This window comes from Chiloscyllium punctatum, chromosome 6, assembly GCF_047496795.1.
Source record: "Chiloscyllium punctatum isolate Juve2018m chromosome 6, sChiPun1.3, whole genome shotgun sequence".
Taxonomy (NCBI): Eukaryota; Metazoa; Chordata; class Chondrichthyes; order Orectolobiformes; family Hemiscylliidae; genus Chiloscyllium; species Chiloscyllium punctatum.
The window spans coordinates 88,019,112-88,044,208 of NC_092744.1; the positions used below are offsets into that span (position 1 = coordinate 88,019,112).

Genomic DNA, 25,097 nt, shown 5'->3' on the forward strand with positions numbered 1-25,097 from the left:
ATGATAAGCAACATGAGTTCGACTGGGAAAACACTACTATTATAGGACAAGCCAAACAGAGAACAGCCAGGGAATTCTTAGAGGCATGGCACTCATCCACAGATACAATCAATAAGCGCATCGACCTGAACCCAATATACCGGCCACTGCAGCGGACAGCTGGAACTGACAACCGGAAGCGGCAGAGACAAATCACTATAAATGCCGGAGGAAAGGTCACAGAAGCGCTTCACAGGAGGCTCCCAAGCACTGAGGATGTCACCTAGACAGGGGATGAAACGTCTGCAACAAAAATTCCCAGCTCGGCGAACAGAACCACAACAAGATGGTATGATTTCAAGAAAGAGTGGATATAGCAGCTGGGGCTAAAGAGATCAAAGGATATTGAGGAAGAGTGTGAATAGACTATTGAGTTGGATGAGCAGTGGTAATCATATTAAATGGTAGGGTGGACTTAAAGGGTCAAAAAGTCTGCATTTGCTCCAATTTTCTACGTTTCCATGTTAATTTGCCCATTCCCCCTTGAAGTTCGTACTCTCATCCCCATAAACTGAAAGAACCTCAAATCCATCAGACAATTCCAGGATTCTTGAGGGGTACCTTTTTAACCCCGCTTCTGCCTCATTCATACTGACACACACTTGTGCCTGACCGTGGACTATATCTGCAGTACCAAGACCAAAACATGTGGTGCTGGAAAACCACAGCATCTGAGGAGCAGGAGAGTTGACGTATCGAGCATAAGCTATTCTCCAGGAATGCAGTACCTAGTTAAAGATCCTGCAACAAAGTATCCAAGCAACTTTGCCATTCCTGATACATTAGAACATCAGAATCTCAGACTCCAACTCATCAGCTCTGAGCTGAAGCTGTTCAAGCTGCAGATCTCAACTGCAGATGTAGTTGCTGCAAATCACACAAGTACCCAACACATACTCCAGCTGCAACACATCATGTGCTGCGCCATCTTTATTGTGCTCTTTTTCATAATTTAGTCTTGAATTTAGAAATATCACAACTTGTTTTGTATTTATATGATGCCGTTTAATTCACTAGAATCTAAATTAAGTGAAATATTTATTGAGCCACAGACCAGATTTACCTCCTGCCCAGCAAATTAATACTTCGAAATCTGCTCCGCTGCATACTCCTCTTTTACTCTCCCTGTTAGTCCCACTCAATTGAAAATTTCCATTTTTCAGCTCAGAATTAACAGGTGAGAAGGAGATATATTTACCTACTTCCCTCTCATATCGCAGAACAATTATAGTCAGTGCACCACTGGCAGCAATAAGCTGCCTGAGCGGAAAGCTCTGCAATTTTCTCCATAAACCTCTCTCCTCTTTCCATTTCTGTCCTCTTCTTAAAACACACCTGAAAACCCATCTTCTTGGAAAGCATTTGCTCACTAGTCCCGCTCTCTCAGATTGTCTCTCAGGAGCAAACTCTGATTAATGACACTCTACATAAACCCTTCGGGCATCTTGTTACATTAGAGCTGCTAAATAAACATATATTTGCTGTTGTGCAAATGATCAGACATAACCAGTTTAATGTGTTATTGATGAGGACAAGTTGAAGGAACAGCATTCATCAATCTGCAATTTAACAAGGAACATTGAAGCTACAAACATTCATTATCAAAGGGAATACTTTTTACCCAAAGGGCTTAGGGTTAGGGTTAGGTTTAGGTTTATGGTTAGGGTTGGTGTTAGGATTAGGGTTAGGGTTATGGTTAGACTTAGGGTTGGGTTAGGGCTGGAATTGGAGTTAGGGTTACGGTTAGGGTTGGGCTATGTTTATGGCTCGCGATAGGATTCAGGTTTGCACAACATTAGGGTCAGGGTTCAGGTTAGGGTGATGGAGGGGTGATGGAAATCTGGATATGAGTGGCTGTAAAGCTGACAGAGGCAGAAGCCCTTAGTGCACTGAACATATATTTGGATATGCACTTGAAGTATCAAAACCTATAAGACTACTGCCCAATTGCTGGAAAGTGTGTTCAGACAATTTTTCAGCCAGCACAGATACGATGGAGCCAATGGCCTCATTTGTGTCATAAGTTTCTTTAATTCTGTGCTTAATGGGTTTACAGGGCAAACCCTTTTCTGACTCATTGCACTTCTCTGACATACATTATTTCAAGACAATAGTCTGTATTGTATCCGATTCCCCACAGGGACTTCCTGAGCAATTAATGATGCTGTTTGCCCTGGGGCATTTGGTAAACTCTCTCATTACAGACAAGCTTGGCTTTGACTAGGCCCATTTTCTGGCAACTACCTTGCATGATTTCACCAAATTGTCAATCAACATCTGCAAAAACTCTGAAAAATGCACAGTAAGTTTCTGCTCGTATTGCCTTGACTTTATCCAAACCTTTACTCACAGAATAAGCTCTTAGATCATTGTAAATTTACTTTTCACTCATTTAAAAATGAAGCACAGATATTTGAACATGTATGAATCTGAGGTGAAATAAGGTTATAGGGTTAAATATTTCACAATCAAGATTAGAGTTGTGCTGGAAAATGCCAGCAGGTCAGGCAGCATCCGAGGAGCAGGAGAATAGACGTTTCGGGCAAAACCCCTTTCTCAGGAATGAGGCTGGGAGCCTCCAGGGTGGAGAGATAAATGGGAGGGGGTTGGGGCTGGGGAGAAGGTAGCTAAGAGTACAATAGGTGGATGGAGGTGGGGGTAAAGGTGATAAGTTGGAGAGGAGGGTTGAGCAGATAGGTGGGAAGGAAGATTGACATGTAGAACAGGTCATGAGGACAGTGCTGAGCTGGAAGGTTGGAACTGGGGTAAAGTGGGGGGAGAGGAAATTAGAAAATTGATTGATGCCCTGGGGTTGAAGTGTTCCAAGGTGGAAGATGAGGTATTCTTCCTCCAGGCGTCAGGTGGTGAGGGAGTGGCGATGGAGGAAGCCCAGGGCCTGCATGTCCTCGGCAGAGTGGGAGGGGGAGTTGAAATGTTGGGCCACAGGGCAGTGGAGTTGATTGGTGCGGATGTCCCGGAGATGTTCCCTAAAGCGCTCTGCTAGGAGGTGTCCTTAAGTATTTCGCAGAACTGTCTGAGAAACTCAGATCAGAGTCCAGAGTCAGGCCAAATATAGGCAAATAATATTCTCTCTTTAATAGCAATAACCCAAAGTGGAAATTGTATTTCCCTGACAATGTGATATTTAATTAGTAATCTCCATAATGGGCTGTGTTAGCAACAGAATTGTATTGGTGCAGTTGTAGTCATTAGTCTGCACAGAAATACATGGAAACTATGGGACAGAAATAATCAGCTAAGTGGGGCAAGCTGTGTTCTTGCTGCATATGAAGCTGTCCCCATTCTATTTACTGCAACAAACCCTATCAACATAGTCTCCTATTCCCACATGTGTTGACCTAGCTTCCTTTCCGATGCACCAATGTTATTTGCCGTGGCTCCTCCATATGGCAGTCAGCTCCACATTGTCACCAAATTCCGGGTTAAGCTATCTCTATCGTGTTTACAGTCTCCCCCAGAAATGGAAACAGAAGTAAGACCACTTCATGATCATAGATGTCCCTTTGGTCACCCTCAACCTTCTCTTTTTCCTCGAGGAAAGGTCCCGTCACCAGTTTTAATCCCTCCTAACATGTTTTGTTTAGATTAGATTACTTACAGTGTGGAAACAGGCCTTTCGGCCCAACAAGTCCACACCGACCCTCCAAAGAGCAACCCACCCAGGCCCATTCCCCCACATTTATCCCTTCACCTAACACTACGGGCAAGTTAGTGTGGCCAATTCACCCAACCTGTACATTTTTGGACTGTGGGAGGAAACCGGAGCACCCGGAGGAAACCCACACAGACACGGGGACAATGTGCAAACTCCACACAATCAGTCGCCTGAGGCGGGAATTGAACCCAGGTCTCTGGCACTGTGCCATCATGTCCTCCTTTACCATGTACATACGTTTCTTTTGCAGCTTCTTCTGTGTTTCTATCTCATTTTGAGTGACAATCTAAGTGTTGTCTAACCGTGGGTTGAAACAACTTTAGTGTGAGTTCAGGTTTTCAAATGTATGACTTGAGAAAGGAAGTCAGAATGCTGTGTAGTATAGTCGGGATGGCTTTACTCTGATTCACATCTTTTTCACTCTAACAGTGAGGAAAGCACATTGCTGTCATTGGGTGTCAGATCTGTTCTATATGACTGACAGCTGTGCCTTAAAGCCCAGGCTGTTTACAACTCAGAGAACATTAATTAATGTCAGAAACACTGGTGATAACAGGAAGAATATGACCTCCATTCACGAGATTGTGAATATCCATGGAGCTGCTAAAGATGCAGTAGTTTGTGCAAGGTTTTGGTCAATCTCACAGTCACACAACAATCAAAGGCTAGGTTACCAAAGTGCAGCCGATCCAACAGAATCTTCTCAAATGCTGTGCCTGGTTTCATCAAATTCATCATATTAGGAATTGTTGAGTTATTTAGCGGGTTAAGAATCAAGAAATTCGTTTCTTTCAGAGCTGAAAACAACCAGGCTGGTTTGGCATTTTCACAGTGAAGGTGGAATCCAACTGTTGTTTGCCAACACAATATAAACAGAACCAGAATGTTGCCACTTCAACAGGATTGGAGGCCTTGGCTTGCAATTTGTGATTTATTTTAACTTCCATCTGAAAGCTAGACAGGGTCAATTCAAGAAAAATGGAAACAGAGAGTAGAATCAGTGTGATTGTAGGGGCCGCAGCAGCACATCTATCCAGCCGGTACTGTTCTGGCATGCGGGTGTAAACAAACTTCAGTCATCAGAGCCATTCGGAAATTCGAATGAATAAGCTGCAATTCTCTGCAGCAGTCTTTTAACATCATGAACGATGCAAAGAAGAATGCAAGTCAAACTTGGGCATGAACTTCAGGACACCTTTATTAATAGGGGGACTCTGGGGGAGCAGGATTGCAGAATAAACTCCACCCTCTGCTTCTCCAAAATGAGAAAAATGGAACTTTGTTCGGTGCAGTAAATGCTGTCAAGCCCCAGACGTTGCAGGGAAAGTTCAAGAGATTTCTCACTGTGTGACAGTCTCAGTATCACTGTTTCCCTCCACATACAGGGAGAAAGGGCGGACTGCAGATGCTGGAGATCAGAGAACATTCCTGATGAAGAATTCATGCTCAAAACATCGACTTTCCACTGTAAAAAGCACAGCAGGCCAGACAGCATCTGAGGAGCAGAACAGTCGATGTTTTCGACATAAACTCATTTGGTATGCTTTCCTTTATTGGTCAGAGTACAGGGGTTGGGAGGTCATGTTGCGGCTGTACAGGGCATTGGTTAGGCCACTGTTGGAATATTGCATGCAATTCTGGTCTCCTTCCTATCAGAAAGATGTTGTGAAACTTGAAAGGGTTCAGAAAAGATTTACAAGAATGTTGCCAGGGTTGGAGGATCTGAGCTACAGGGAGAGGCTGAACAAGCTGGGGCTGTTTTCCCTGGAGCATCGGAGGCTGAGGGGCGATCTTATAGAGGTTTACAAAATGATGAGGGGCATGGATAGGATAAAAGACAAAGTATTTTCCCTGGGGTCGGGGAGTCCAGAACTAGACGGCATAGGTTTAGGGTGAGATGGGAAAGATATAAAAGAGACCTAAGGGGCAACGTTTTCACGCAGAGGGTGGTACGTGTATGGAATGAGCTGCCAGAGGAAGTGGTGGAAGCTGGTACAATTGCAACATTTAAGAGGCATTTGGATGGGTATATGAATAGGAAGGGTTTGGAGGGATATGGGCCGGGTACTGGCAGGTGGGACTAGATTGGGTTGGGATATCTGGTCCGCACGCACGGGTTGGACCGAAGGGTCTGTTTCCATGCTGTACATCTCTATGACTTTAGACTCTAATGGGAGAAAGTGAGGACTGCAGATGCTGGAGATCAGAGCTGAAAATGTGTTGCTGGAAAAGCGCAGCAGGTCAGACAGCATCCAAGGAACAGGAGAATCGACGTTTCGGGCATGAGCCCTTCTTCAGGAAGGCTCATGCCTGAAATGTCGATTCTCCTGCTCCTTGGATGCTGCCTGACCTGCTGCGCTTTTCCAGCAACACATTTTCAGCTCTAGACTCTAATGAGTTGTTTTTGCGTCCAACAAGGTCAAAGTGCAGGATCAAGGTCTAGTACGTTAACTATGGCAGGCAGACAACACAGAATGAGGGGCAGAGGAAGGGAATCATAGTCGGAACATACTTTGTTTCAATCTAAATATTCAAAAGGAGAGGAAACAATCAGAGATTAAAGTATTTGACTGGAATTTTAAAGAGATTAGAAGGAAGAATCTTGGAGCATCTGGAAAATGATCAAAAGTACCATTAAAAAAAAGTCAAAAATATTCAAGTTGGAGTTGCTTAGTGTGCAGATGAGACACAGGCGGCAGAGTGGAAAGATGCTGCAGCGAAAAATGCAGTTCCTTTGATGAGGGAGAAACATCATTCAAATGAGACATGGGATATAAAAAGGTCGCAGGTCGAAAGCAAATGCCATAAAATATAAGAGGCAAAAATAATTTGACAAACTGAGATAATATGAAGAAAGGTGCAAATAATCAAATTATTTTATAGACCGTAAAGTGTTTTCAAAAATAGGGAAGAGGTGAAAAAAGGTTACAAGGATTGATAGTGATGGTAGTGTGTGGTTTTATCAAAACCACTGTTCGGAACGAACAGGTGGGAAAAGGAAGTGCTGAAAATAAGCAGGATTAAAAAATGTCGCAAAAACCAGTGCAATTCAAAATATGAACTGAACAGGGCCAGACAGCTAGATGCCAGAATGCTGGGGACATTAAAGGCTCAGATAACAATCTTCCAGACATCTTTGCATTTAGAAGATGCGAGTGTTGACTGAAGAACTATCAATGTAGCGTACCTTTCAATAGAGGAGGAAGGAATAAACCAGGCAAAAGAGAAGACAATTTCTCAGCTCAAGATATCCTAAAGAATGTCACAGCCAGCAAAATACATTTTGGAAGTGCAATCTTTGTTCTAATGCAGCAAATGAAAGAGCTATTTTGTGCACAGCAAGATCCCACAAACAGTAATGAGATAAATGACAAGGCACTAGTGTTAGATGTGGCATAAATGTTTGCCAGAAGAACCTGATGATTTCACTTATACATATATTTCTCATTATAAATGGTGACCATTGACAGTATACTATTTCCTCAGAATAGCGGGTCCAGATGATGTACTTGAGTTTCTCAGAACTTTACTGCAGACCAAATAAGTGTCAACTTTGGTGGGTTTTGTACAGAGTTTCTCTCCATGAGCTCTGGCCAGATTTCTCATGCTCTTTTCTGCAATCGTCACATTAGGTCTGCACCACATCTCTGCAATGCCCTGTATATTGTAACTTCCTTCCCATCAGAGGTGCGGGGTCCTCCTGAGACTGACAGCTCGGACGCCATATTTAAACCCCCATTTGGGTCTCAGGTCAAGCGCTGTCAGTTTGGAGCTGCCCTGTCCAGGTCATGCCAGTTGCCCAGGACATTGAGCACAGCAGAAAACAGGCATTGCATTTTTGCTGACAGGAACCTGAAGCGCCTGGTGGATGGGGTAGTGTGGAGGAAGATCATACTCTTTCCTCAGGACTAGCAAAGGAGAACCTGCCAACCTGGTGAGAGGTTGCGACCCAGGGTCAATGCTGTTTCCACGGTGCACAGGAAGGTGCAATATTGCAGGAAGAAGCTGGGTACTTTCTCAGAGTTAGAGTCAGAAGGTCCTGCTGGTGAGCACTGTTTCCACAGCTCGCTGAGGAAGGAAAGCATGAGGGCACAATCAACTGGAGGGGATGTCTTCTGCTATCAGAGAATAGAGGAATAGAGAGAGAGAAAGAGAGTGAGAGAAAGAGAGAGTGAGAGAGAGAGAGAGACTGGAGAATGGGTACTCGGGATAAAGGAAGAGTCAGGAGTTGGAGAGGGGGAGAGTGAGGATTTGGGAATCAGGATGTTGGAAACCGGACAATGAAGGAGGGAGATAAAGAGAGGCTGAGGAATATGGGCCCATGGGCAGAGGGAGACTGTGGAATGGAGGCTCAGGTGGGGGGGAAGGAAGTTGGTGAAAGAGAGAGAGAGAAAGAAGGACAGCGATGAAGAAAATTTATTCTCTCAGAGGGTTATGAGCTTTGGAAATCTCTGCCTCAGTAGGTGGTGGATTAGATTAGAGTCCCTACAGTGTGGAAACAGGCCCTTCGGCCCAACAAATCCGCACCGACCCTCTGAAGAGTAACCCACCCAGACCTATTTTCCTCTGACTAATCCACCTAAAACTACGGGCAATTTAGCATGGCCAATTCACCTGACCTGCGCATCTTTGGATTGTGGGAGGAAACTGGAGCACCCGGAAGAAACCCACGGGGTAATCGATTACTTTTAAGACAAGATGCATAGACTAGGAGAACCAAACATTTTCTTAGGGTTATAGGTATGTGGAACTCAAAACACAAGCAGATCAGATATGATCTTATTGCACGGCACAGCACACTTGAAGGGCCAGATAGTCCGGGTGTGCTCCTATTTTGTATGTTTGTATTGTAACACGATTACACGACCAGGCTGGGTCAAGTCAGCATAACTGGAGAATTATAAAACTGCACTCTGTCCTACATAATTCTGTCTCAATGAGGACACACCAATTTTAGAGAATTCCACAAGGCAATTGTAAAGGTCGAAAAGCTACCACATGGTAATCAATTTTGCTTTGCAAACAACACTTCTAGTAGGATCTCAGCTCGTTAGTTGTAAATCGCTTTACAAAGGGCCTTGACAGTGTGAAACACAGAGACCGAACTGGAGTCACCGAATGGGTGGAGGACAGTTCAATACTGAGGAATTCACGTGTGTTCAAAAGTAATAACTGCGCCTAATCACATTATGTTGAGATATGAAAGGACACGCTCTTTCACACTCTAGGCTGGATTTCCTGTGTTAATCCAGGCATTAGAAGATTCACAACTGCCTGAAAGCCTTCATCAGGCATTTAATTCCCACCCTCCCATCACTTCTCAAAGACTTAGATTCAACAGTCATCTTCCCACAGGGTTAGAATAGAACCTGACGTCACTGCTTGCCCACCACAAAGCTGGGTCAAAGGTCCCTACGCACAACAGAAAAGTTCCCTTAATTCAACTTCTTTTTTTTTTGCACAGACGGCCCCAAGATCTCTCAGATTCTATGTTCTTACTACTGCTACTTTGGTATATATACGTTGTTCGGTTGTGTGAAAAGAGGGGAGGGGAGAAATTCTAAAGAAACTTAGTAAATGAAAGGAACACCTGAGAGGTACAGAGTGGTTGGTGGTGGTGGTGGTGGGGGAAGCAAGAATTTTTTAAAAAAGGACGCGGCCAAAGGCTAACTGATGACTCGTTCTCAAATTACTTTAGAATTCAAGCATTCCATTACGTTGCTCCAATGTTCCTTTCTTTTGAGCAGTCCACACACATTCATCCAGTGGATATAACGGAATGTTGTCCCTGTGGCACCGATGTTGTAGATCTGTGAACAATGGCAACAAGTGGAGCTGAGCAACAAACCGTGTTTAAAACAAAAGTTTCCCATTGTGAGGGGGTGGGGAGGGGTGGCAGCAGGGGGGGCTATTGGTTTTGGCAAGATCAGCGGTGGGGGGAGCTGTGGGGGAGGTCCTGCTCCTAATTACTATCAAATGACCCCGGCTGGTAAAGCACATGTACAGAGGTCAGCCGAGGTCACTAAAAAGCTCCGGTGTGACATTCCCACAGTTCAGAGTCGGATTTGAAGGAGGTACTGGAGATCGCAGGCCGTCAGAGCCTGTCGATTTTGTATCTCGAGCCCGAGACGTCACATTCAGAAGGGTGGAAGGTCAACAGACAGCCATCACTGAATGTTAAAAAGCAGAATAAAAGACAGTGGGAAAGCACGGCAGCATTTGACCATTTAATTTATTTAATGGACTAGCACTCCAGTACAGTACTGAGGGAGTTGTGCATGGTTGAAAATGACACCTTTCTGTTAAGATGTTAAAGCAAGACTTTGTCTGACCTGTCAGGTATATATTAAAAAAAATCCAATGGTGCATAAAAGCATAAGAACTAAGTGCAGGAGTAGATCGTCTGGCCCTTTGAGCCTGCTCCTCCATTCAATAAGATCATGGCGAACCTTTTCATGGACTCAGCTCCATGTACCATCTTTAAAGGCATTAGTTTTTTTTTGTTTAATGTCCACCACAACATGATATTATTATTTGGTAGCCAGTAGACTACACCTATCAGTGAGCTATTTCTTCATAGAATTTATCATTTCCACCCAAATGGACTAAACCTCATTCTCCAGAGAACCTATATCATCTCTCACCATCCCTCAGATGTCATCATTAAACATCAGAGCTACACCACCTGCCTTACCTTCCTATCAGCCCTTCTGAATAGTCTGATACCCTTGGATATTTAACTCCAGTCGAGACCATCCTGCAGCTGTGTCTCCTTAATGGCTACTAAATCATACTCATTCATGATGATTTGTGTCATTAACTCAACTACCTTGTCACGAATGCTACAAGTATTCAGGTAAAGTGTCCTTATGCTGGTTTTTGTACCCTCTTTATGAATTCCAACATCACCATTAATAATATCTCCTGATTTATCCTTCCTTTTTCGTTCTTTCATAGTCTGCCATATAGTTAAACCTTCCTTCATACATGCCAACCTGCTGCTTTCCTTTTCATTTACCATCATACTTCCTGTCATTTTCCCCTTCCCTTCCGTTCCCCTGATTCACTAGTTTAAAGTCCGAGCGACCACCCAATCTATCCTTTTCTCTAGAATACTGGTTCCATATCAGTTCAGGTGGAGACTGTCCCATTGGAACAGATCCCTCCTGTTTCAAAACAAATGCCAATGCCCCATGAAGTGAAACCCCTCTTTCCCACACCACTCCTTTAGCCAAGTGTTTACTTCCTTTATTTTCTAAGCTAATTTGCAAATGGCTCAGGTATGAGATCCAGAGATGAGAACCTGTTCCTTAATTTCATTCCTAATATTTGATAATCCCCAAACAGGTCCTCCTTCCTAGCCTTGCCTATGTTGTTTGTCCCAACGTGGACCACAACAACTGGATCCTCGCCCTCCCACTCCAATATCCTTTCAAGCCAGTCAGAGATGTCCTGCACCCTGGCACCAGGCAGGCAACGTATTCAAAATAGAGCCAGGAAGCTGTCTCTGGTGTTCAGGTGAGCACAGGAACATAGACATTATGAGCAGTAGGCATCAGCCCCTTGAGCCTGCTCTGCTGTTCAATATGATCACAGCTGATCTGGCTGTGGCCTCAGCTCCACTTTCCCTTCGCCTCCCTTGTTCATCAATAACACTCAGCACATATCCATCAATTGATTAAATGACAATTGCTTGTGGGATTGACTCTGTGCCATTTTGTACACAGAAAAAAGGCAATGACAAGATTTGTTGTATTGTTGTTGGAGGGAAGTGGGAGAAGCCCTTAGAATTTGAAAACTGCTTGTATCTGCTTCTTTTGGTTCTTCCTCAAAGAGTAGGGCAGATCAGAGGACTTGTCCCACTTTCCCCTTTCACATCTTTTGGTGGCAGCAGTATGATTAAACATTCATTTTATGTGATGTGTGAATAACTATACATGTAACAACCAGGTTGATGCAGACATTAATCTGTTTTGTTTAGGGTTCTAAAATATATGTACCATTTCGTTGCTTCACAACAACAAAATATAATTTGAATAATACACTGTTTTTAGCAACAGAATCCCAATGCCAAGAGGATGTTCTAGTTATATGCAAAATACTTTGTGGCTACTAATAGATTGGTGCATGTGAACAATACATTGGAATTTCATCTACAACCATAACCAGAGGAAACCTGTGTCTTTAACCTTTACAATTTCAATGCTTTTTCAGACTCTAACCACAAATCTACTTAGTCGAAGTGGCTTCTTTCCACATTATCAAGAAGTTAATCTAAAATGAATCATTAACTTACAATCCAAAATCCATCTCCATTAGTTCCTCATGGTAAAGTCAGTAAATTATACCAGGCATTGGCCTTCCCACACTTGTGCTCCCTCACCAAATTTGTCACCCAGCTTTCACAGGCGTCATCAATCCTGTTCTTGCCCAATATTGAATGCAAGTCCATTTTGAAATGAGGTATCTGACAATGATCAAGTACAGAACATGGACACAGGGTCGTTCACCTTTCACATATCATTATAAAATAACCTCAGCATCCTGTACAATGCTGCAGTTTCCATGGAAACAAAAACAACAAAACCGTGTAAGGTCCTGATCACCTTCCTTTCAGTTTCATCTGCCCTTCTGTACTATAGATATGTCATCCTCCCAGTAACCCAAAACCTAGGCTTTTTGATCCCCTCCTCCTTACTTTCTGACCAACAGTTTAACCTACCCTCTTTTCTGTTATTTATTTTAACCTACATTGTTCTTCGCCGTCAATCTTGCCTTCAGTGTCTGTCTCCTCCATTTTACAGTATTCTTTCACTCCTGTCTTTAAGTCACTTAACCCCTATCTCTATCAGATATAAAAGTTTGAATGCACGTACGAACAGATTCAAGAACAGCTTCTTCCCCACTGTTATCAGACTTTTGAACAGACCTCTCAAATGTTAACTCTAATCTTTCTCTATGCACCTTCTCTGTGGTTGTAACACTGCATTTTACACTCTGTTCTGCTACCCTGATGCACTTTGTATTGTATGATCTGCCTATACAATACGCAAATCAACACTTTTCACTGTACCTCAGTATATGTACATAATGTCCCTCAGCTCACCAACTAACAACAACTAGCTTGCATTTATAAAGTGTTTTTCATGATCTCAGGCCATTTGAAGACTTTAAAGTCTAGGAGTTACATTTAAAGTAGGTCAATGTCAAAATGCAGGAAACACAGAATCTCATTTGCGCACAACAAAATCTCACAAACATGAGACCATAAAAGCAAAATACTGTGGATGTTGGAAATCTGAAATAAAAACAGAACATGCAGGAAAAACGTAACAGGGCAGGCAGCATCTAAAGATGTGTGGGTTTCCTCCGGGTGTTCCGGTTTCCTCCCAAAGTCCAAGGATGTGGTTAGGTGGATTGGCTATGCTAAATTGCCATAGTGTCCAGGGATATGCAGGCTGGGTGGATTAGCCGTGGGAAATGGAGGGTTACTGGGATAGGGTAGGGGTTGGGGTCTAGGGGTTGCACTTTGGAGGATCATTGTGGATTCAGTGGGCCAAATGGCCTGTTCCACACTGTACGGGCTCTATGAGAGTATGGAGAAAGAAACAGAGTTAATGTTTTGAGTCCAATACGACTCTTCTCCAGTTCTGAAGAAGTCAAATTGGATTCAAAACAGTAACTGTTTTTCTCTCTCCTCAGATGTTGCCTGCCCTGATGAGTTTCTCCAGCACTTAATGTTTTAACAACATTGAAGTAATGACAGGTTTGTCAGGACAGTGGATACAATGCCTGTTGTTGCTCCTCCAAGACACTCAGCATCCTGACTGGGAAGTATATAATTACTTCTTTACTTTCACTGGGTCAAAATCTTGGAGCTCTCTCCCTAACAGTACAAGATGTCTCATCACATCTCATTGACTGCAGTAGTACAAGAGGACTGATCACTGCCACCTTCTCCAGAGCAATTAAGAAAGGGTAATAAATTATTGCCTATCCAGCAAAATCCCATGAAAGAATATATTAAGGAGTCACTTACAGTGATATTGGTTGAGGGATTAATAATCACCAGGAAACCAGGGAGAACTGGGATCTTTCCATTCAACTATGAATGCAGACAGGGACTTGGGCTTAAACATCTAATCTGAAAGCTGGCATCTCTGATAATACAGAGGGACTGCTGCACTGTGTTGGTGCATCAATCCAGATGCTGGGCTCAAGCCTCTGACTTGGGGCCTCAATTCACCATCCCTGGCCTCAAAGGCAGACGTGCTACCTGCTGAATCAAGGCTGCCATTTGCTGTTAGCAACTTCCTAGGGCAATGTGAAAGCCCTAGCTTTGTCGCAAGGAATCTTCCAGGTTCAAACCCAGGGTTGCTTGCAAGGATGATGGTTTTACATCTGGAAGCCATTTGTGCTGAGGGTGGGTCATTTTTGGATAAGGACATGGAGGGGGGAGCTAGCTGAATGGAGGCAACAGGATCCTTTATATCATCCTCTCTCCAGCAATTACATGGATAATGCTTGTTTTGCATTAGCCAGGTGCACAGTTTCCATAAAGCTGTGGTAAGTCGGAATTCCAAACATGATGTGTTGTTAGACTGAAGAATGTAGATAATTACTGTTTTCACAACGAGTGAAGTGCAAGGATTTAATGATAGGTTCGAAGACGTTTAAGTCTTTCTATCTTTTCAGTTCCTTGGCAGCATCTTTGCACAATTTATATGAATGAAAAGTGAATATTCTGCTCCCCCTTCTGTTTCCTCTGCAGTCTATTCATTGTTGCTTATCCCAAGAGAGTAGCTAACTAGTTCTTGAACACCTTTCCGCAAGAAAGATATATTGACCTGGAATGGTATCACAGTTCAGAGTCACCACAGTGCTATCGTTTCTAGCAGGGTTAAATGATTTGTGCAGGTAGCAGGTTTTTATTGAATTGAGATTCTTAGATCAAGGCAGGGCAAGTTTTTCCCGTCGAAACAGGGGAACAATTTCTTCTAGTGCAGGATCCAGAACAGAGGGATTAGGCTTTAGAAAGAGAGCTGGGCTGTTCAGGTGTGAAACTATGAACCTCTTCTTCCAACAAAGGGAAAGGAAAATCTTGTATTCCCACTCATAAACGACTGTGGATAAGGGAGTTCAGCTGGGACTATCAAGGCCGAGATCGATGGACGTGCACAGAAATGCCAGCAATGGCAATATTTCAGAGAAGAGCTGGGGTAAACTCCCTGGTGTCTTGCACAAGTGTTAAACTTCAATCAAACAGTTTAATTGGTCATTTATCTCACTTTGCTGACTGTGAACTTCAAAGTAATTAATTGGCTATAAAATGGTTTAGGGTATTCAGGCATTGTCTATTTTTTCTCTCTCGCTCTTCATTCCAACAGTTTGCAGGGCAGAAAGCTGTCAATCAACTGCGTGCAATGAGCTGACGTGTCCTTACCCCTGATGAAGGATATGCTGTCCAGCCCAGCTCAGCGGTGGCTATTCGAGTATCCAGAAGGGTTTCTAAAGAAACAAGGGGAAAAAAACAACATCTGGTCAGCAATAGAGCACTCACACACTGAGACAGAGCATTCGCCACAGTGACCATCATCTCTGCAAAAGGAATATATACATCATACATCATCATTACAATCACTCTGGCTTCCCTGTAATCCTCTCCTATTGCTGGGACAACTGCTGATCTAACGTGGCACTCTTGGTTTTGTTCCAACAGTGGGATCCCAATTTCCATATTTAAAATGGACACATTGGACAGGCGGCTAGAGACCAGAGCAAAATGGCACTGCAAAATGGATTCACATCAGAAGTGAACCCATTCTGGGTTCATTGCCACCCTGTTAATGCCAGGTAAGGCACTCTGAGGTCAACCCCACAAAGGTTATTGGGTGATTATTTGAATAGAAACAATGTTCAGAGTAACAATGAAAAATCAAGAGAATGGCACTGAGACATAAAGCTTTTTGGAGAGCGAGTGTGACATGATGGGCCAAATTGCCTTTCCTTCTGCACTGTAATAATTCGATTACTCCCCGCAGGAAACTTTAACCATTTTACACTCTCAGATGGGAGCCCCTCTCTCAAGGATAAGCTGGGTCAGAGAAGCCATTGTGGTTCTGGCCATCACATTCCTTTCAACCAAACTTTCAGAATTCTTCAATGTACTTTAATTATTCCAACACTGACAGTCGACCCGTGTGAAGCATAAACGCCAATATGAAACTATTGCCCTGAGTGGTCTGTGCATTGGCAGGAAAATGCCACACAACTAATAAGCACAGATAATCTTTAGCATCTGAAAATAACTTCAGGCAAATCAGCACCTTAATTGTTTTATTTAACCTACTTATCTAATCAACATGTTCACATATTCCTCTGGAGCAGGATCAGACTTGAACCCAGGTGTAGGGGTCCCCTAAACAAATGCTGAGTCACAAAGGTATTGATAATCCTACCAGGATGCAGGATTGAACCAGGAACCGTTAGATTTTCAGACTAATGCTCTCCCAACTTAGCTATTTTAGCTGATGGAGAGCTAGCATCTTAACTACAAGAGTGCAGACTTGTAATATGAAAAGGCCAATCATCCTATTAAGCCAGATGAAGGGTCATTGGATTCAAAACATTAATTCTGTTCTTCCCTCCACAGATGCTGCTCCACCTTCTGATCTTCTCTGGTTTTGCTTTTGAGCTCCAGCACCTGCAGTTCTTTGTTTTATATTAGTCTATGGTCCTTCCTCAGCCCATATGCCAACCAGGCTTCTACAGTTTCTATACAAACCATTTTATGAGGGTCTCAGGAAGCACCCATCTGTTGGATTCTATGCTCATGACCTTTGCACTTCCAAGTGGAACTTCCCATTCAGATGACCTTCTATCTTGCTTTAATCTTCCCTCTTTATTTTAAACCTGATTGAGTTTATGGACCAGATTCTCATAGAGTCGAGCTAATTCTGAAGGCCTTTAAAAATGGCAGGTGAGATCCAGATGTGGATATCCCACCCCCATTTGTATCAGATCCTTTTTTTTCTGGAAGGAATAGGGTACGAATCACGCAGGTCAGATATTGGAACTCAGAAGGGTAACTGAGTTCAGAGTTGATAAAATGTGGAGCTGAAGAAAATACAGCAGGTCAAACAGCACAAGAGGAGGAGGAGAGTCAACGTTTTGGGTCGGACCATTCATCAGGACTAGATGGGGGAAGAGGGTTGAGAAATAAACAAGAGGCAGGGATGGGGCTGGGGGTAAGGTAGGTGCAATGGCAATAGGTGAATGCAGGTAAGTAGTGATTGCGATTGCTCAGTAGGAACGGGTGGAGTGGATAGGCAGGAAGGAAGATGGACAAGTCGGTCAGTTCAAGCGGATGGGGTGGAGAGGGAGGGCTGGACCTGGGATGGGGAGGGGGCTGGGGAGGCTAGGAAGTTGGTAAATTCTATGTTGAGGCCATATGGGAAGCTCCACAGGCAGAAGATTTTTCCTCCAGTTTTTATGTGGCCTTATTTTGATGGTGGCCGACGATGGACATGTCATTGGGGGATTGGGAGGGGGAGTTGAAATGGCTGGGGACCAGGAGGTGGGGCTGATTGGAGCTTGCAGACCACAGATCTTCCTTGAACCGATCCCAGAGTTTGTGCTCAGTTTCTCTGATGTAGAGGAGACCACATTGGGAGCAATGGATGCAGTAAATCAGGTTAACGAAATACAAATGCCACCTGAGTTCAGACACCATTTTCACTGTTCTTTGGGCCTTAACTTAAGTTGTGGCTGTCACAAATTTATGGAGTAAAAACAAAGGGTGAATACATCTGCTTAATAGTTCCAGTTTGATGTTTCTTTTTAAATCCTTGGTCCTTTAAATATGTTTTAAAAGATCAGGCTAAAGCTGTCAGTTAACAGTTAAAAAGCAGCTTTGATTAACCGGCCATCTGGTGTAGCTCAGAAAATCAACTACAATCTGCTCATGCAATTTTAATCCAGTTCCTGTTGTTGCCATTTCCCAAGAGTTGTTATTCTAACTGAAGTCATCATCAAACTTTGACTGAATATCAAAAGATACAAAAGCATTTATCTCGATTGGGGGAGTTGTTGGTTGTTATAACAAATGAACAGTTGTGTGAATTTAAATATGTTCCACGATAAGAGAACTTTTCAGTATCAGATACGTATGAATGAAAGCTCTATTAGATTACTAGAAGTTTAAGTTTTCATCTCTGTCTGGCTCCAGAGGATTCAAAAAGTGTGGCACTGGAAAAGCGCAGCTGGTCAGACAGAATCCGAGGAGCAGGAGAGTCGACGTCTTGAGCATAAGCCCTTCATCGGGAATTCTGATGAAGAACTTATGTTTGAAACGTTGACTCTCCAGCTCCTCAGATGCTCCCTGACTGGCAGTGCTTTTCCAGCGCCACACTTTTTAATTCTGATCTCCAGCATCTGCAGTCCTCACTTTCTCCTGGCTCCAGAGGATTGCTCAAAATGGAGATTGAGTAGGTGGATACTGAGGGAGCAAGGGGATATAAGGGGGGAAGGGGTTGGTGCGGGATCAATTTGTGATGGAAGGGGAATGGAGGTAGGTAGGGAGTTGAGGGAGTATGGAGTGAGGTCTATGGGGGTCTAATAGCTTATAAACCATCTGGGTAAAGAACAGAGCTAGACTTTGAACAAGCTCACCTTGGCCCACCCCTGTGGCCACCCACAATCTGCTTCCAGGGTCAAATATATTTTACCTGCATTTTCCCCTGAACAAGGGCAGCACGGTGGCACAGTGGTTAGCACTGCTGCCTCACAGCACCAGAGACCGGGTTCAATTCCGGCCTCAGGCGACTGACTGTGTGGAGTTTGCACATTCTCCCCGTGTCTCCGTGGGTTTCCTCCGGGTGCTCCGGTTTCCTCCCACCGTCCAAAGATGTGCAGGTCAGGTGAATTGGCCATGCTAAATTGCCCATAGTGTTAGGTGAAGGGGTAAATGCAGGGGAATGGGTCTGGGTGGGTTACTCTTCAGTGGGTTAGTGTGGACTTATTGGGCTGAAGGGCCTGTTTCCACACTGTGCGTAATGAAATCTAAAATACATTGGGATAAAGGGCCCCTTTCAACTAAGGCAGGTTGTTCAAAATCAGGAGATTCCTATCACAAACTGACTATGTTGGTGACAAAAATCGAGCCAAAAACTGCAAATTATTATTCTGTAATGGATTCAAGAATGGATACAGTTATCCAATATTATGACAATGTTAAAAATCCTATGTCGGTATACACTTGCATCCACATTATAAGTTGCCATGTCTATTCTATAAAAGTTCAAATTCCCCATATAAACCTGTCATACCACAATTAAACCTCCTGCCAATGGAAGCACTGTAGGAGGAATAACTCTAAAATGGGGACTGGATTTCCTCTGTGACTCCTGGTCCAGACCTCTCACCTTTTAACCTTCCTTTGCTGCAGGACAACACTGGTTTTTGACTCTGCCTACCCAGCATCACAAAATACCATCCTCCAAGGAAAATGAAACAGTTCTTCAAACTGTGAAACGTTCGTTATGAAACTAGAGTCTGTGTGAAATAACACTCAAGACCTTCTGTACAATGGGCAACAGTCAAGGACATCAAAGTGTGCTAATTAAGTAAATATGTTTAAGATCTATGAGACAACATTTTGTTCAAATTGTACATTTATCACTTAAAAGAAAATTAGGCTTCCATTCCATAATGTTGTCAAATGTAACACCAAATTAATTTTGTGACAGTCATCCTGTCTGTCAAATTGAATTCATGCGGGTACAATGCTGTAGCTATTAGTTATTGTAATTACATACAGAGGCTATCAGCATTATGGCATAGAGGCCTGAAAGAACCATGTTCTTCTATATTATTCTGTCATTTTCAACTCATTTTTCAAACTCAACATAGAAATATCATGTTAATAAAGTCATTCAATTTATTTTAAACTCTTTGATCTAAAAGCATTTCACGTGTCAGTCTTTACCGAGGTCTCTGATTTAAACCTGTTAGTAATTCCACAACAAATACATTGTTCAAACGGGTTGATGTTTTACATAATTAACAACCCCACTAACACTCAGAAAAAAAATTCAAAGCAGTTAATCACCACATTCAATTTGTGCACCCCAACCCAATCTAAACTCAGCAAGGCATCTCAGATTTTAACGACCTGATTGCAATCGGGTTTGCAAAGTCCTGCAATATTGTCTACCTGGTACTCACCCTGCTCACTCTGCAGTCCTGCCTCACTCGATTTGCCAATTCTGACTGTGCCTATTCCTGGACGTTAACTACATGGCCTCTTGCTGCAGACGGCTCCCACATCCTTACTCCCACTAAAATAAAATAAAGAACTGCTGATGCTGAAGATCTGAAACAAAAAATAGAAATTGCTGGAGAAACTCAGCAGTCTGGCAGCATCTGTGAAGAGAAAGCAGAGTTAATGTTTTGAGTCCTGTGACCAACTCATAACCTTAACACTGTTTTCCATCCACAGGTGCTGCCAAACACCTGTTTCTCGAGTTTCTCCAGCAATTGCTGTTTTCATTTCATTCTCCCACTATTGATTTTCTGGTATGCTCATTACTGTAGTGTCCCATCATCCCATCATCCCACACTAATTGAATGATTCTTCACTTCCTGACAAAATATGATTGCCTTCCATCTCCATAACCAACAAACAAGCACGCCTGAAGAAAATATAACATATTGTTTTGAATGCTCCTGTCTTTTTCACAAGTAAGCCAGACCAGGTAAGGTTGGTAGACTTCCTTCCCTAATGGATAGGAGTGGACAAGATGGATTTCTACAACGATCTTGATCATGCCCACTTTTCTCAAACCAGCCATCACCCCTTCAGACCAACTTACCAGATGTAGGGGATTATATCCACACCTCAGTAATGCTGGTCTCAGCACTAACTCCCTCTTCACATTGCTGACTCCATGCTCAGGGGCAAGTTGGGTCTGGCATATTTAAACATGGCCCAGGAGCTAAAATGTTGAGGAAGGCAATGATGTCATCACAGTGGTCACTGGATTAATAGTCCTGAATGCCAGCTAATGCTCTGGGGTTGAACACATGGCAGGTGATGAAATTTAAATTAATAATAATCTGAAACAATCTTAGTGACAACCATGTAGTCATGGCTGATTGTTGTAGAAATCCATCTTGTCCACTCCTATCCATTAGGGAAGGAAGTCTACTAACCTTACCTGGTCTGGCCTACTTGTGACAGCAATGTGATTGACCCTTAACCCTGTGGGCAATTAGGAATGGGCAATAAATGCTGTGCTTAACCAGCGATGCCCACATCACGAGAACAAATTTTAAAAATGTTGTTAGGCCTATGACTCAGAATGGAATCCAACTCTTAACTTGCACCTCATGATAAAATTGAGTAAAATTTCAAAGTGTCTGTGTGGGTTTCCTCTGGGTGTTCTGGTTTCCTCCCATGATCCAAAGATGTGCAGGTCAGGTGAAATGGCCATGTTAAATTGCCCATGGTGTTAAGTGTGTTAGTCAGATGGAAATGGGTCTGGGTGGGTTACTCTTCAGAGGGCTGGTGTGGACTTGTTCGGCTGAAGGGCCTGTCTCTACACTGTAGGGAATCTAATTAAGTGACTAGAATTCATGAAATTATATGTCATACTTATTCAGAATGCTGCAATTTTAACTTTGAGGATCATCAGAATGGGGCAACACTCATCAAATATTATGGGTATATAATACCAAAAACACAGCCTGTGTGTCTGGGCTATAATCATTTACAATGTTACACAAACAAACAGTCCCCAAAAACAGTCCTCCTTCTCAAATACCCCTGGTGACCTTCAGTACAAAGGGACTGAATTGTTTGAGAGGATGTTAACCTTGCAGGCTTCATCAATTAATCTGTTGCAATACTGAACTGCAAGGGTGTGGACATCAGCATTTATTTCCCAAAACTAATTGCCCAAAGAGGAATTAGTCACGTGTTGGCCAGACCAGATAAAGCTGGCAGATTTCCTTCTCAAAAGGACATTAGTAAACCAGATGGAGCTTACTTAACAATCAGCAATGGCTTTATAATCATCATTAGACTCATAATTCAAGATTATTATTGAATTCAAATTCCACTATCTGCCATGGCAAGAACAGAGATCCCTGGAACATTACCTGGATCTCTACATTAATTTTCTAATACCACTCGACCAATACCTCCCTGCTAATCATGAACATACATTTCAGCACATGCAGGAGTCAAAAACTCATTCCATTCAGAGAAGATTAAGAAATATTGCATGAGGTACCAGTCTCAGCAACACTGTTTCAATTAATCTGGGAAGACAACTATCAACAGGAAGAATCCTACATTCACTGGTCCTTGTTTCATACAGTTCAGGTCCCCTGGGCATATGCAGAAAACAATTGTAATTTTGCAATAGACTGTTCAGTGGGAAAGCTAGCTGGTACAAACTGCTGTGTTATTTCAGGGCACGGACTCATTTAGTATATACTAACTAACAAATGAACAGAAAAATTCATGAATAATCTGCATTATTTCAATTCACTGAGCCACCTTGACTAAATCCTTTTATCTAGGTCCTTGTTGCTAAATTTGTACCCAATCTGTTTGTGCTTTCTTTTTGTACATGTGCCAGGATGATGAGTGGCAATTCTACACAGTGGATTCATTTCCATTGGGAGTCACTGTGATGGTCTGAGCTCACTTTACTCACTGTGTGTAACAGCTGTCAGCAGAAGGCACTTCCATTCCATCTGTTTGGGATGCTTTTGAACCTAAGTCCCAGGACACAGGATGAAAGGCACCGATTTTCTTCCCAGTAATGCTTAAATGGTTGCCCCCGAAAGAGACAAGAAAAAGCTCCTCGAAAGATAGAGCTTTTGGCCTGTTTTTAATGTAGTTTCCCAATCGCCCTTCTGACAGTCAGAAGAGTGAACACTGGAGAGGCCTTCAAGTTCGAAACCTCCAATTTCAATCTTTGGGACAACAGTGAATTGTGCTTGTTCCAGTAAATGTAGGGGCGAGGTTTCACTGTCGGCAGCTGACTAAGTGGTATGAAGTTCTGAAATAGGCAAGTAATGTTCTTCTAGTAAAACTACTGCGTGTTCATATTTACGACATGTTCTGATGGAATAATTAAAGATCGAAGTGTGAATCTTCACTCCTGAGAGTGAGGACAATTCCCCACTCTGCGAACATGATGCCTGAAAGAAATGCCCCATCGGTGGGGTAGAATGGGGGGTGGGTGGGGAGAGAATGGTGCATGATGGAATGGAAGTAGCCCAGCCATGCCTGGGAAGAGCAAGGAGGCAGGCACAGGCACTGCTAGGCGTGGAGGCTGCTTGCGTAACATAGCAACATGGAAGAGAGCTCTTCGAGCCTGCACCACCATCCAATACGATCATGGCTAATCTAGCAATTTCAGTATGCCACTTCCACTTTCTCACCATGCCCTTGATCTCTTTGGCCATGGGGGCCAGGCTCAACTCCCTCTTCAATATACTTAACAAACCGGCACCAGCAGCTTTCTGTGGTTGAGAATTCCACAGGTTCACAACTCTCGGAATGAAGAAATTCTTTCTCACCTCAGTCCTGCATAGCTTATCCATTATTCTTAGGCTATGATCCATACTTCTGGACTTGCCCAACATCGGGAGCATTCTTCCCGCATCTAGCCTGTCCAATCCCACCAGAATGTTATATGTCTGCCCCCTTCATTCTTCTAAATTCCAGTGAGTATAAGTCCAGTTGATCCAACCTTTTTCCATATTGTCAATCCTGCCATCCCGGGAGTCAGTCTGCGTCTTTTTGAAACCTTTTTACTTAAACCTCTGGAAAGGGGAATCAAATTTTAAAAACAGCCTTCCAGCTCCCTCGCCTCCCATACACTCTGCATCCTCCAACCTTGACAAAGTTTTCATCTTATTTTGACCACGATGGTCCACACGTTGCATACTGAAGGCTAAGAGCATTGTGGAAGAGCCCACACCCCCCTCACTCAAACTCTTCTCCCTTGTGCCATTTGGCAGAAAATATCGGAGCATATAGTCTCTCACGGCCAGACTGCAACAGTTTCTTCCTCCAAGCGTTCAGGCTCCTTAACACAGTATAATCAGACTCTTTCCCATCTGAAATTCTTTTATATTGCTGCAAGAAGAATGTCTATTATTCATCATTCTTCTGTTACACTGTAACTTGCGGGTTTTGCACTTATGCACTTTATGCCATGTTACGATTGTGTAGTCTGTGTTGTACAATTAGCAGGGAGTAGAAAGTGAGGACTGCAGATGCTGGAGACCAGAGTTGAAAAATGTGGTACTGGAAAAACACAGCAGGCCAGGCAGCATCCGAGGAGCAGGAGAATCAACATTTCGGGCATAAGCCTTTCTTCAGTACAATTAGCACCCTCGGTATTGGAGGAACGCTGTCTCGTTTTCACTGTATCAGTTGTAAATGGTAGAAATAACAAATAAAAAGCTCATCTACTCTACTCTACCAGTTCCTGTGCCAACTCAGTGTCAAGAACGTCAAATCATGCACTTCCACCCATCACGTTTTGCCCTTCCACCCTCCATGTTCACTTATTTAGTGTCCACTAGAATTCAGACTGAGATTCAATAAAGTTTTTAAGTGCCTTTTGATGAATTCACTATTTAATAAATAAAAGGTTTCATAAGTAAATTGGTTCCATATGGTAGGCTGCTCTGTAAGGTTAGGTCACAAGGAATCCAGGGGAAACTGGCAAATTGGAAACACAATTGGCTTGATGGTAGGAAGCAAAAGGATGTTTGTCGAACTGGAGGTCTGTGACTCGTGGAGTGCCTCAGGGGTCGGTGATGGGTCCATTGCTATTTGTTATCTATATTAATTACTTGGATGAGAATGTACAAGACATGATTAGTAAGTTTGCAGATGACACTAAAGGAAGGTAATCAGAAATTGCAGACCTTGATCAACTGGAGAAATGGACCGAGAAATGACAAAAGAAGTTTAATATAGATAAGTGTGAGGTCTTGCATTTTGGAAAGTTAAATCAAGGTATGATTTTCATTGTGAATGGTAGGACTTTAAGGAATGGAACAGAGTGACCTTGGAGTTCAGCTGCACGACTCTCTGAAAGTGGAGTTACAAGTAGACAGGACAGTGAGGAAGGCTTTTGGCACACTGGCCTTCATCGGTCAGGACACTGAATCTAGAAGTTGGGAAGTTACGTTGCAGTTGTACAGGATGTTGGTGAGGCCGCACTTGGAATATTGTATTCAATTTTGGGTCACCTTGTTATAGAAAGGATGTTACTAAATTGGAACGAGTGCAGAAGAAATTTATAAGGATGTCGCTGGACTCAATGGTCTGAGCTCTAGGGAGAGACTGGAC

General features: G+C 43.1%; 1 protein-coding gene across 3 annotated transcripts in view; it reads right to left on the bottom strand.

Annotated features, from left to right (window-relative positions):
• ephb1 (EPH receptor B1) overlaps positions 1-25,097 on the bottom strand; it is a 511,139-nt gene that overhangs the window by 377,097 nt on the left and 108,945 nt on the right. For all 3 annotated transcript variants that reach the window (XR_011960959.1, XR_011960958.1, XM_072573215.1), the window contains exon 2: positions 15,159-15,223. Coding sequence is in view for 1 of the 3 variants with exons in the window: in XM_072573215.1 (XP_072429316.1) it covers positions 15,159-15,223 (65 nt within the window). In the remaining 2 variants the exon portion in view is untranslated. The remainder of the gene's footprint in view (positions 1-15,158; positions 15,224-25,097) is intronic.